The sequence below is a fragment of the Pteropus vampyrus genome, unplaced genomic scaffold (assembly GCF_000151845.1).
Source record: "Pteropus vampyrus isolate Shadow unplaced genomic scaffold, Pvam_2.0 Scaffold336, whole genome shotgun sequence".
NCBI classification, from domain to species: domain Eukaryota; kingdom Metazoa; phylum Chordata; class Mammalia; order Chiroptera; family Pteropodidae; genus Pteropus; species Pteropus vampyrus.
Window position 1 is genome coordinate 1,565,914 of NW_011889117.1, and position 12,555 is coordinate 1,578,468.

At 38.1% G+C, this 12,555-nt stretch overlaps 1 protein-coding gene and 1 pseudogene across 1 annotated transcript in view; both read right to left on the reverse strand.

Moving 5' to 3' along the window:
• Positions 1-12,555, reverse strand: part of PIGU (phosphatidylinositol glycan anchor biosynthesis class U) — an 82,698-nt gene that overhangs the window by 29,514 nt on the left and 40,629 nt on the right. The window contains exon 7 of the mRNA XM_011378293.1: positions 9,538-9,635. Coding sequence (XP_011376595.1) covers positions 9,538-9,635 — 98 coding nt within the window. The remainder of the gene's footprint in view (positions 1-9,537; positions 9,636-12,555) is intronic.
• On the reverse strand, positions 585-2,659 carry LOC111730813 (annotated as a pseudogene).

A 12,555-nucleotide genomic window follows, 5' to 3' on the forward strand; every position in this document is an offset into this window, starting at 1 on the left:
AAGTATTTAAAAATAAATTATAGAGATCATAATTCCACAGTAAAGACCTAAAGGAGAATGAGAAGTCAGTCAAGAGATTTAAAGTAGAGATAACATTACTGTTTACAGATATGAAGGGTGAAGCACCTGATCAACTCTATGGCACCACTCTAAGCTTGCATACCTACACCTCTACTCTCACCTCTCTTTAAAGCGGTGCTGTCCCCTAGCCACACATGGCTATTTAAATTTAAACTGATGGAAATTAATTAAAATTAAAAATTCAGTTCCTCAGTCTCATTAACACATTTCAAGTGCCACATGTGGCTCATGACTACTGTATTAAAAAAATACAGATATAGAACATTTCCATTATCATAAGAAGTTCTGTTGACAATGCTGCTCTAAAATAGCAAAGTTTTAAGAGAATAGTACATTCCTGGGGATGGAAAATATTCATCAGAGAGGAGGTATCCATAGATAAATTCAAAGAGGAAGGCACTTAGGTTCTGAGTTATTTTCTAGAGTTCTACCAGCCTTTGATAATCTGTCTTGATCTTCTCTTCCTGAAAAATACTGCCATCTAGCATAGAAGGAAGGAAAGAGAAAAGGCGGGGGGAGGGGTGAAGGAAACCACAGCACAGCAGAGGGAAACGAAACCTTCAAAGCAAAAATTTTGTTTTGTTTTGTTTTCCCCTTCCTCTCTACTAATGATATTTAAAAAGAAGACGAAGGCAATGAAGAATTGAATCAGGTAAACTGTTCAAAGTAGCTTTAGTAGGAGAGTCCTAAGCACAGCCCAGTAGATGAAGTTTCACTCTTTACAAATCCCATTAACAGCCTTCAAGTTTTGGTTTGCTACTACATTCACAGTGCTTTGTTGGACCTAAAGAGTTACTGTCAACATTTAAGTGGAAATAATTTTTTTTTCCTGGCAAATCTGTGATTATAAAATGTACACTAAATTTTAGGTATAATTTTTGTTTTTAAAACTTTGCTTTGGGAAATAGTCCTAAGAATATAATACAGAATACTTACTGAGTCTACTTGTAAAAACTGGACTTGCACTTAATCTTGCAGGACTACTCCTGTCACATAAAATGAGGCACGCCTGAAATTCTTAAAAAAGAAACTCGAGCAATCCTTTGATGTCTTGTTATTTATAAATCCTAGAGCCAAACTTAATCTACAAGTCCAGATTGCAAATTTCCCAGTGAACAGATGAGGATTCATTTTACCCACGTCTTCTGCTGCATAGCAAATGCCGACTTAAAATCAAAAGTATGTAAGTAGAAGGGTTAGAAAAATAGTGCCCTAAACATTCCAATCAATTTTTAAACCTTTTTATTATAAAATAAAATACAGAAAACCACACAAAACAAATATATAGCTTAGTGAATGATTACAAGTCAAATATCCTAATAAGTACTACCTGGGTCAAGAGAAAGACATTTCCAGCGACTCTCTAAGTCTCTCTCTGTGCCCTGTCCTAACCACAATCCCCTCTTCCAAGCTCCAAAGTAACCATATTTATCCTGGCCTTTATATTTTAAAAAATCACCTTCTTGTATTTCTTTATGATTTTCTACCTAAAAGTCATCCCTTTATACTATAGTTTAGTTTCGCCCATTTTTAAAATATTTGATTCAACTTTTAAGTCTCTCTTAATTAACAGGTGCTCTACTCCATCCTACTCCTGTCCATGTCTTTTTTTTTTTTTTTTTTTCCTTACAATTCATCTGTTGAAGATCTCAGGGCATTTAACCTATAGAACTTTCCTACAAATCTGGTTTTTGCCAATTACATACTTTGTCTTTAGTGTTTCTAGCAAATTGGCAGCTGGATCCAGAGGCTCGAGCAATTTTGGATTTGATCTCTTTGGCAAAACTTTGGTGATGGTGTGTTCTTTCATCAGGAGGCATGATTTTTGTTTTTGACATTAGTGGCTATTAATGTTCAATGCCTAGATCAACTGGGGTTGCAAAATGATGCTATCCTACCTATCATTTTGTTTTCTTTTGTAAGCTGGAATTTTTTTGTTTGTTTGTTTACTTTTATTAGCATTTATTTGATGCCAAACTTACTCTTGGGACATAAGGATTTGTTTCTTCAGGGATATCTTTTTCTTCTGTGCAACCTCTTCTTCTGGTTTAGGAACAGTCTGCTCTTTCTCAGTAAGGATCATCTCAGTGTGGCAGAGAGAGCTCAGGTAGGGGTTCACCTGCCCATGAGCTCTATAAGCTCTACGCTACATCTCAGGAGTTTTGCTCATCTGGATGTGCTCAATGGCCAGAGAGTCTCATCTAAACCCTTAAGTTCAGCATTACTCTCCACATTTTTAAGCACGTGCAGCAAAAATTCAGCACGCTTTTTGGGCCATCGACCTAGTGTCCAGCTCCATTGTTTGGCCTAGCACAACTACCAGCTCCACCACTATAACGACAGAATGGCACACATTGCTTCTGTAAAGTGACATCCTTCAGATATTTGGTCACTTTTTGGATATGCATGCCCTTGGTGGCCTGGGCAGTTTCACAGGTGTTCTTAAAGTGAACACAAAGATTTGAACCTCTTGATTTGCATGATTTTGTGGGGCTTTCTGGGTCAAGTGAATAGCAAACTATTTTCAGAGATCACCTCAGGCCGCTTACAGGAAGAGCAGTAAGCTATAATAATTTTATAAAGAGACACTTCCCTTCACCCGTTATATGATTACCTAGTAGTACAAGAGAGACAAGATAAATGCTTAATTTTTTTCCTGTTATTTATCCAGTTTTCAAGATAATAAATTGGTTCCCTGTCAACTCTCCTAATTTGACCAATTAGGTTTTCTTTTAAATATCATTATGAATGCTTGGATTTAAATATATTTATAGATTTTAATCCATTGCAATTCTTATCCTAATGAAGCTCAAACTGTCCATCACTGGTCAGTGGGAGCCTCTTCAAGTTGGATCCTGAGTTCTTCTGATATGACTCCAGTAGCCAGACTTTGACAGCTTCCTTGTTATCTGGTTTCACAATGTTCCAGGATCATCCTGTACATTTCCTGCCCTATATCTACAATCAGCCATTTCTCTAAGAAATCTCAGTTTCTTTTAATTGGTAAATGGTATTTTAAGATCACAATCTGGGCCTCACAGATGCTCTTTAATACTGGGTCACTCATTGTTTCTAGACCTTAGTGGACATAAATATAGACACACATGCATATACATAGTCAAATACCTACAAAGGCCAGGCAGGTAACAAATGAGTGAAGGGTGAGAGAAATGAAGCATAGGGGTTGTGGTAAACTGAAGAGGGTGGGCCTTGTCTAAAGGAGACAGATCTTCCAATTTTTCAAAAAAAACCAGAAATATAAATTTTAACATAAAATTTTAAAACACTGACAACTAATTTAAAAAATTAAACACTAAGGTCAAATAAGACGTATCTGTGTGCCAGATGTGGTCCACGGGCTACGCTCACTCTTAACCTAAAAATTTTAACCAGTAGTTACATCCCCGAAGTCACACTGTTGCTAATGTATAAAAATATTTAAGGAAGTTAGAGGATTCTCGAGACTACTTCAGAAAAAGCCAAACTACAATAAGAAAAGGGAAAAATGTATAACTATCTCCTTCCCCCCAACTCTATAAAGCAATGAGGGGAAAAGTTTTTTCGATACAGAAACCACTTTTCTTCCAGGACAATGGTGTGAAAAGTTACCAGAATAAACTCTTAAAGAAACTCTTTATATAAAGTCTTAAAGAGTGAAATCATATGGTTCTCGACTTTTTCTGTCTGACATTTCACTTGGCATAAAAATCTCAAGATCCATCCATGTTGTCATAAATGGCAGTATTTCACTCATATTGGGATATAAAACTGAAAGCAACAAATGAATAAGACAAACAAATAAAAATTCATAGAAACAAATAACAGTTATGTGGTTACCAGAGGGAAAGGGGGTAGGTAGATAAGGGTAAAGGGGGTCAAAATTATGGTGATAGAAGATCTGACTCTGAGTGATGAACACACAATGCAATATACAGGTGATGCATTATTGAATTGTACACTTGAAACCTATATAATTTTATTAACCAATGTCACCCCCAATAAATTTAATTTAAAAACTAAAGTTTTAAAGAAAAAATCTTAACAAAAGTTTTTATACCTAAGTTCTTGGAGTCTCAGGATGAGACGCATTGCAAATGCATGATCATGCCCTGACCCTCATTTTTACCTGTTCTAAAAAGAAAGGAAGCTAACAGCATTGCTGCCTCTTCCTTGGCCCCCTCTTGGAAGCAGCAGAGACGATGGAAAGCTGCTGGGGAGAGAGAGTAATATGTGAAAATTCTAAAAAAGGCCCCAGTGAAGGGCCCAGTTATCAAGAAAGACCTGGTTGAGTTTGGCTCCTTTGGTGCCAGCCAGTATCATGTGACCTGCCCCAAGCTCCAGAGAGTATATAAATCAAAGGATTAACCTTTTCAGTTCAAAGACAAGAGAAGGTCACATTGGATTAAAGCAGAAACTAAAAGAGCGCTTACAAGGTAGGTATTTTCCCCTGGCTTCTGTTACTTTTCTTCAAATAAAGATTAAGGTCTTCAAACCATCGAAGGGGGTCTGAGTATTTAGGAATCCCAAACATAAGGAAGGAGAGAACTAGAAACTTCCCTGACTCTACCATGAGTGTCCCTCTGCCAGCCTCACGGCTTCAGGTTCGAGGTCCTATGCACTTGGGGTATCCTTCACTGTAGTCTCCTGTCCTGTACACTTCAGGGCTCTCTATTTTATTCTGCATGCTATCAGATCATAACATTTTAAGCTTCTATTTCATTTGGAAACTAGGCCTTAAGCCAAGGTCAGAGGAAGAGTAAAGCTGGGGGAGGGGACCAGATGGGCTCAAACTACCATTCTCATAAGTGACTCACCAGAGAGCCAGTTGCAGCATCTCCTGCCTTTGATATTGAAGCCTTCCAGTGTCTTATGGAGGGAAGAGAAAAACAGCTTTGCCTCTGGCACTGGTCAAACATTAGACTGTCCACCACCAGCCTTTTGTACTCTAGAAATTCCACCAGTAGAAAGGGGCAGGTTTGTAGTGTCAAAGGAGGAAGTACAAACTAATGTTTACAGTTCCTTTGACTCTAAAAATGAAATATTTTCTTTTCCCCTCATGTCTTTTCTATGAACATTTGAACACTAATAACCATAATTAATATCTATTGAATTCTTATCGTACTCTGTTCTAAATACTTGATATATATTAATCCTTTGCAGTAGCTACTATTACATTATTCCCATTTTACAGATGATGAAACTGAGGCACAGGAAAGTTATGTAGTCCCTTGCCTAGGGTCAAAAGGCTAATAAGTATCCAAGCCGAGACAACTTCAGAGCCTGTCTTCTGTTTCTCTCCTTTTAATTATAGAAATTTCAAACACACAATAAAGTTGAAAGAATACTATAATAATCAACCACATATTTGTAACCTAGATTAAGTATTAATACCTTGCCATATTTTTTATCTCTGTGTGTATAAATCTTTCTGTGTATGAATTTTCTACATATCAGGACACCTCTCCCTAAAACACCTCTGTATGTAGCTCCTAAAAATAAGTACACTCTCCTATATACCACAAAACTACTATCACATCCAAGAAATTAACAATTCCCTATCATCATCTAATACCTAGTCTATCTTTAAAATATTCTAAATGTCCCTCAAACATCCTTTATAGCTGCTTTTTCCAAACCAGAATCCAATCAAGACTCACCATTCTGCTTGGTTATTATTCTCTGTGGTCTAGAACAGTCCTCCCACTTTTTCTTTTTCATGACATTGACATTTTGAAGAGAATCAGACCACCTGTATTATACAGACTGCCCTACATTCTGGTTGTGTTACTATTTCCTCCTCGTGTCATTTAACTTGTACCTCTGCTCTTGTAGTTCCTAAAAACCAGAAGTCAGATCTAAAGGCTTAAAATTAACAGTTTCGGTCAGAATACTTTGGAGTTAATGCTATGTACTTTGTACAGCATCACACCAAGAAGCACTTCACATCAGGCTGTTCCACTATAAGTGATGCTGAGTTGGATTACTTGGTCAAGGTGGTGACAGACAGAACACTCCTTTGTAAAGATATATTTTTCCCTTTGCTATGAGGCAGACGATTTAGAGGTGCGAGCTCAAGGGTGGGGACATTTTGGTAGATGCAAATGCAGATATCCTGTTCTCCAAAAATCTTTCACCTAATGATTTTAGCATCCATCGATGATCTTTACTAGATTCAGTAATTTCAATGGTGATTTGCTGTTCTGTCATTCCTTCTACATTTATAACTGGCATTCTTCTGTAGAGAAGAGTTCTCTTTTATCAACTATGAAAGAACTACGGTCCTATTTTTTTTTTATTTATTCCCCCTCCCCCCGCCACTTTAATTTCCACCTCTGACCAACGATATTGCTGTCTCCCCTTTAAGAACTAGATCTCTGAAGGCGGAGATCTCCTTCCACGTGCTGGCCCGTGGCTCCACCTGGGGCACGAATCCAGGACTTTCTGTGTGTAAAGCAGACATGCTAACCACTACACTATGGAGCCACCTTCGGTTCTATTTTAGAAGGCAGGGAACTGCTTAGTTCTTTCCTTTTAATTATTAATTTTCAGAGTAAGAAATTCATAAAACAGCCACATCTAGTGATGATATATTTATTTTTTTCCTCTCCTCGCCCCTTTTCTGAGCATAACTATAGACATGTGGATTTTTATTTACTATTTTACAATTACTTGATGCTCAGAATATCCTAAATTTGGCCAGCAGGAGCCCCTTTGGGCTGATTCCACTGTTCTTCTGACAGAGTACCATCAGTCTTTGAGGACTACTTTTCTTTCCGTCTTAACAAGATGTTAAGCCTGTGCTCTTATATACTATATTACACAATCTTTCCTGGAGGGAAGTGTGTGCCTATGGAGGACTCAAAAAAACTGTGAGAAAAAGACAGTGTCGAGAGCAGATGTATCACTTCCTTGTGGTTATGAAATCAATTTTGATTTGGGTCTTGAAAAGATATTTAAGATTATCAGATCCAGCTACCCATGCTTAGCTAAGACTCCTCAACAAGTGGCCATTCAGCCTGTGGCCTAAACACTATGATTCACAGGGAACTCACCTCCCTTGAGACATCCCATGCTGTCACATAATTGCTTTTATACTGAGTTGCTTGTAGCTCCCACCCATTAATTACTTCTAGCTTCTCTCCTTGGAGCCTATGGATCTCTGTGAAACTCAGGCCTAAAGGGTCCACTAAATGATCTCTGAGGAACTCAGCCCTAAAGGATAATTTCCTCTTCTGTTTCCTCTCTCATATTTAAATAGGTGGGTTTATTTCCTGGATATGACGGGACTGATTTTCTAAATGCCCTATCATGACTCATAAGGCCCTATGCCTTTCAGGCCACTTTACAGACTTACATAAAAATATGTAAATAAAGTATGGGCTGGGATTTTAATGTCTACATAAATGGGCTCCTTAAGTTCATCTCAAACTCTTCCTAGTCCTGTTTCCACATAAAGATGGCTGCCATGCACAGTTAATTCTGCTTCCTAGAAATATGAATCCAGTCTTTTATCTCTCCATTTTCCCTGACACTGGTTTGGGCCCCCAGTCAACCTCTCTGACTTGATCCAACATGATGGTTTCATCTTTCCCAGCCTCAGCTCTTCCTCATTTCAATCCACCCCACAGGCTGCTGCCAAGGCAGTCTTCCTATATAGTACCTCCCTGCTCAGCCGCCTTCAGTTGTTTCACATCTGCAGAGTCTAGCATAGTGTGTAGCTTACTGAAGGTGCACAGTAAATATTGGTAGAGGGAGGAACTGAAGAATGTGTCTGGCTGAGCTGCTTGATTGCATGACTCAATTGTACTGTTCACTGTAGTCAGGAGGAAATTTTCCTGAGTTTTAAACAAAAGCTATTTTAAATAAAGCAATATTTTAAAACTAGCTTAACATTTAAAAATTTTTAGTCAGTTCATGTATATGAATAAATATACTTTTAATAGTATTTATTTGGTAAATAGTTGCACAATAATTCTGGTTGCATGCATTTCCCTTAGTGCTCAGACTTTCTAAAGAATAAACTATAAATATGAAGTAAAAAAGAAAATATAAAACAGCACACTGTCTTATGGAAAAATGCTTGGATTCAAAAAGAATCTAGAAAGAAAATCAAAGCAAAATAACTTCACAGTACGGTGACATATCTATTAAACTAGCAATCATAAATCAAACTTAAAAAGCCAATGACATCCTGAGAGGCAGTGGTTCACTTCACTTTAGACACTGATGGTAGCACTGCAAATTGACTCAGGCTTTCTGGTGAACAATCTGGTCTTGCATAATAAGAACTATAAAACTTCTCACACCTTTGGGTCCAATGATTCAGCTGGAGGAACATACCTTAAGGAAATAACTTACAGAAAACCAAATTTCTGAACTATTCATATTAGTGACAACTAGGGCATATCTTAAATTCCCCCAATAGGAGAAAGGCCAAGCTAACCATGTATTGTCATGACATCAACACAAAGATATATTACAAAATCACTTAAAATTACAAGCATAGAGCCTATTTCAATAAATGGAGGTATACATTCAGTTTTAGCAACAGTGTTTATACTTAAGAACAATGGCTCTGAAATTAGACATTTCTTGGTGTGAATCCTGGCACTGCCACCTCTATGCTTTCAAGAAATGTTTCTCTAAGAATGGATTTGGACCATGTGGGACCTGCAAGCAGTTCCTTGCTCTTGAGGACATGTGTGTATTCTTACTTGAATAGAAAAGAAAGATGGTTAGAGAGCAGTCTCTTGCATCAGACTGCCTAAGCTCACATCTCAGCACTGTTACTTGCTGGCCATGTGACCTTAGGCAAGTGACTAAACAGCTCAACATTCCAGTTGCAATTCATGCGCCTAACATGGCTAATATTAGACTAATACATGGCTAATAATATGACCTACCCCACAAAGTTCTTATGAGGTTGAAATGAGATGATGCCTGTAGAGTGCTTAGCATAGTACCTGACATGTAGTAAGTTCTCAGTAAATGTCAACAATTTGTATTTTTCAATTAATATTTAATTCAATGAATTACCCAATGTGGTCCAAGCACTGCGTCATGTATACTCACTACACTTAATCCTCACAAGAACCTTACTGGGTAAGTGCTGTTATACAGAAGAGTTAAAGAAATGAGCTCAGAGAGGGGTCTACGATGTTAGGTGAGAAAAGAAGAATGTAAGATGGTTGGTAGATCCCAACTACAATATATGAAATGAAATGCACTTATACGTTTTAATGATATTCTGAATTAGAGTTTAGTAATCATTAGGTCCACTGTGTTTAAAGTTAGTCAAGTTTCTTTGTTTGTGTTTTTAAGCAGAAGTAAGCAAGTGTGAAATGAGGACCCAGTCCCATTGCCTTTATTGAGCCATGCCCTTCCTTCCCCAAAGCAGAAATCAGGCCATGTATTAAATGTCACTTGAGTGCTGGCTTCTGACCAGCAAGTGCTTACCTGGAGGAGATAAAGGAGTCCTGGGACAAACAAGGTGAGTGGGTACAGAGACTGGTATGTTGCTAAGGCAAGAAAAATAGCACTGAGGAAGGCACTACCTGTAAATAGAAATAAATATATGGAATAACCTAGCCTCATCAATTAAGATTAGATTCAGCAGGTCCCCAAAACAAGAAACTTTCCATAACTTTTGAAATAATAACCTGCCAAAGGTCTCCTGGTACACAGGTGCTATGCAAACTCACACAGAGAGCTTCTTGGCTTGAATTCCGGTGAAAGGAAAACAAGGAAGTCAAACTATTTACCTTTAGCAACCTGAGACACCACAGGCATTATTTCTTGAAAAATTTTTCAGACGCAGAAAGATTTTATAAAATTTCAGCCCAAAGATGAATAAAGGGATCAAGTCTATTAACATCCATGTTCCATTTAGTTTACCAATTGATTAAGCCTACAATTTTTGCTGGGAAACCTGTCCCTTTAGAAGTTGCATCACCCTTCACTATTGTTATAACATCCTTCCTTATGTACTATTTTCAGGTCATGTGTTTATTATTTTTTTCAAATTAAAGTATATGAATTTTAAAAATAATGTCCCCATTCCCTTTATAAAATGGGACCACTACAGAATCATTAAAGATGATGTTATAAAGAATTGAAATGACATGATGAGATATTTATAAACTCTATGAAGTGAAAGTTATAAAAGAGATATATACTATAATTCCTTTAAAAATAAGCATCAACACATTTTTATAAAAAGGCTAAAAGGCTAGGCACAAAACTCACTGTGGTTATCTCTGTATGGTGAGATCATGGATGATTTTTCATTTTTGCTTCTCCATATTTTCTAAACTTTCTATAATGAACATGCTTTGTTTTTGTCATAAGAAAAAAACTGATTTCTTTTTTTAAAATACAAATAACTATTCCCTTTCAGATGGCTTAAGACAATAGAGTGCCTTAAATCCAAGACTAGAGAAGCCTAGTTTACTACAGAAGTTTCAAAATAGCCAAGATATCAGTAGAGTACAATTGATAGTCCAAGGCTGGCGTCTTATAATGATAATGTTTCATAAAATGACAATACACACGGTCACTCTTTTTTTTTTTTCTTTTTTGAATTTTTAGAAGAGTTCATTGAGCCATACTGATGACATATGCCAGGAAGCAAGATCTCAAATGCTCCCCGTCACTCTTATTAATGTAGATTCAACTGTTCGCTGAAAATAACAGATGCCCTCTCAACAGCACTTCCTAAAAAGAAGAACTAGTCATCCCACTCGGTCTGAGTAGTTTTACCTTCTCTCAACCCAGCTCCAGAGACAAACAGAAGGAGATAGATGATCCACAGGATTTTTTGCCCACTGGAGCGGTCTATGTACCTGAAACATCTAAGAGCCATGTTGGAAGAGTGAGGATTATAAGTGAGTGGCTATTTTATAGGAGAAGGGGTGGAGAGAAAAGAACTTTGAGTGCTCCATCCCTCACACTAAGAAAATTCACCAATTAGGAACAATTTCTGGTTGAAAGAAAGTAGAAGGCAGAGAAAGGAAGAAGCTGTTAGTAAAAGACAAAGGACAGGATTCCATGAAGTGGGCTGTCTTTACCATGTTGATTAGTTCCAGGCAAGATATCTTGTATCCAGGATACTTGTAAATATGACGGAACAAGGACAGAATCACGTCCAGCAAAGCTGTGCCACCAGCAGAGGCCCCCATACACCTGTTCAGCCACAGATGCTTAGAACTAGAACTAGGTCAACTCTGAGATAGGGAGATGGCTGTGGTGGTATTCTGGAGCCCAACAATTAGGGTGGGCTTAGGATTCCTTAACAGCCAACAGTACGAATAACAGTTTGTGGGAAAACAGACTAATAAGGGGAAAAACTAGAAAAAATTAACATGATTTTCTACAGAGATTGGGAGAGAGAAGAGGCCCATGTGTCACCAGAGGAGGGAGGCCAATGTTCCAATTCCATCCATTCTTACAAATGTGGTGAAAACAAACACATGACTTTCACCTCTCCCTCTCTCTCTCAGAATACACTAGCAAGTGAAATAAACACAGGCACCTCCTATTGCCTGAGATCAGTAATTACTCGTCTGGCTCAGCTATTTATAAGGCCCAAGAGAGAAGAAAGGGCTCATAGCCTAACAGAATGGATGGGTGAGTTTTAGAACACTTGCTCCCAAGACCAGGAAGAAGCAGTCTTCCTTCCTTGGATGAAATCATTGGGAAGGAATAATCTGTTCCTTTTACTATTCTCTCTGCCAATAAGTGGCATCAACCTCCCCTCAGACACCCCAACTATTCTACACCCCTCTAGCACCCACACTCCTTCCACCAGTCACCATGCCCTGTTGATCTACCTCTGGCACATCCATCACTGAGGTCTTTGCTCTCATCGTCTCTCATCAGGATTTTCTAGCAGCTTCCTCCTTCTCCTCCTTAATGGTCTCCCCAAACCCCTTCCATCTAGTCTGTCCTCCACAGAAGCATTAGAAAATCCTTCTAAAACAGTTTAAATTGTGATGAGCCCCTCTATAAAGACTTTTGATGGTTCTATTTCATCTATCAGATTAAGTCCAAACTCCAGCAGCAAACAAGACCCTTCACTCTCTGGGTCTATTTCTCCAGCTTCACCTCTCACCACTCTCCTATACGTACCTTGTCCTCCAGCTACACTGGACCATCCCCCAATTTCTGAAAACATCTTGCCCTTTATTTGTGTCTGTTCTCTTCTGCCTAATCTGTCTTTCCCTGTCTTAGTTCTAGTAGAGACCTATCCTTCAGAGGCCAGTTGAAATGTCACTTCCTCTATGAGGTTTAAGCAGAGATGATAATAATAGTGATCATAGCTAACATTTATTGTTCACTTACTATGTGCCAGGCTCCTATCCTTGTATCTAGAACAGTGCCTGACTCCAACCAAGAACAAACAAAAAGCAAAACAAAAAAACCCAAAGCTCCAAGTAAACACCACAACAACCTTGTGAAAGCTCTATTTTCTAACCA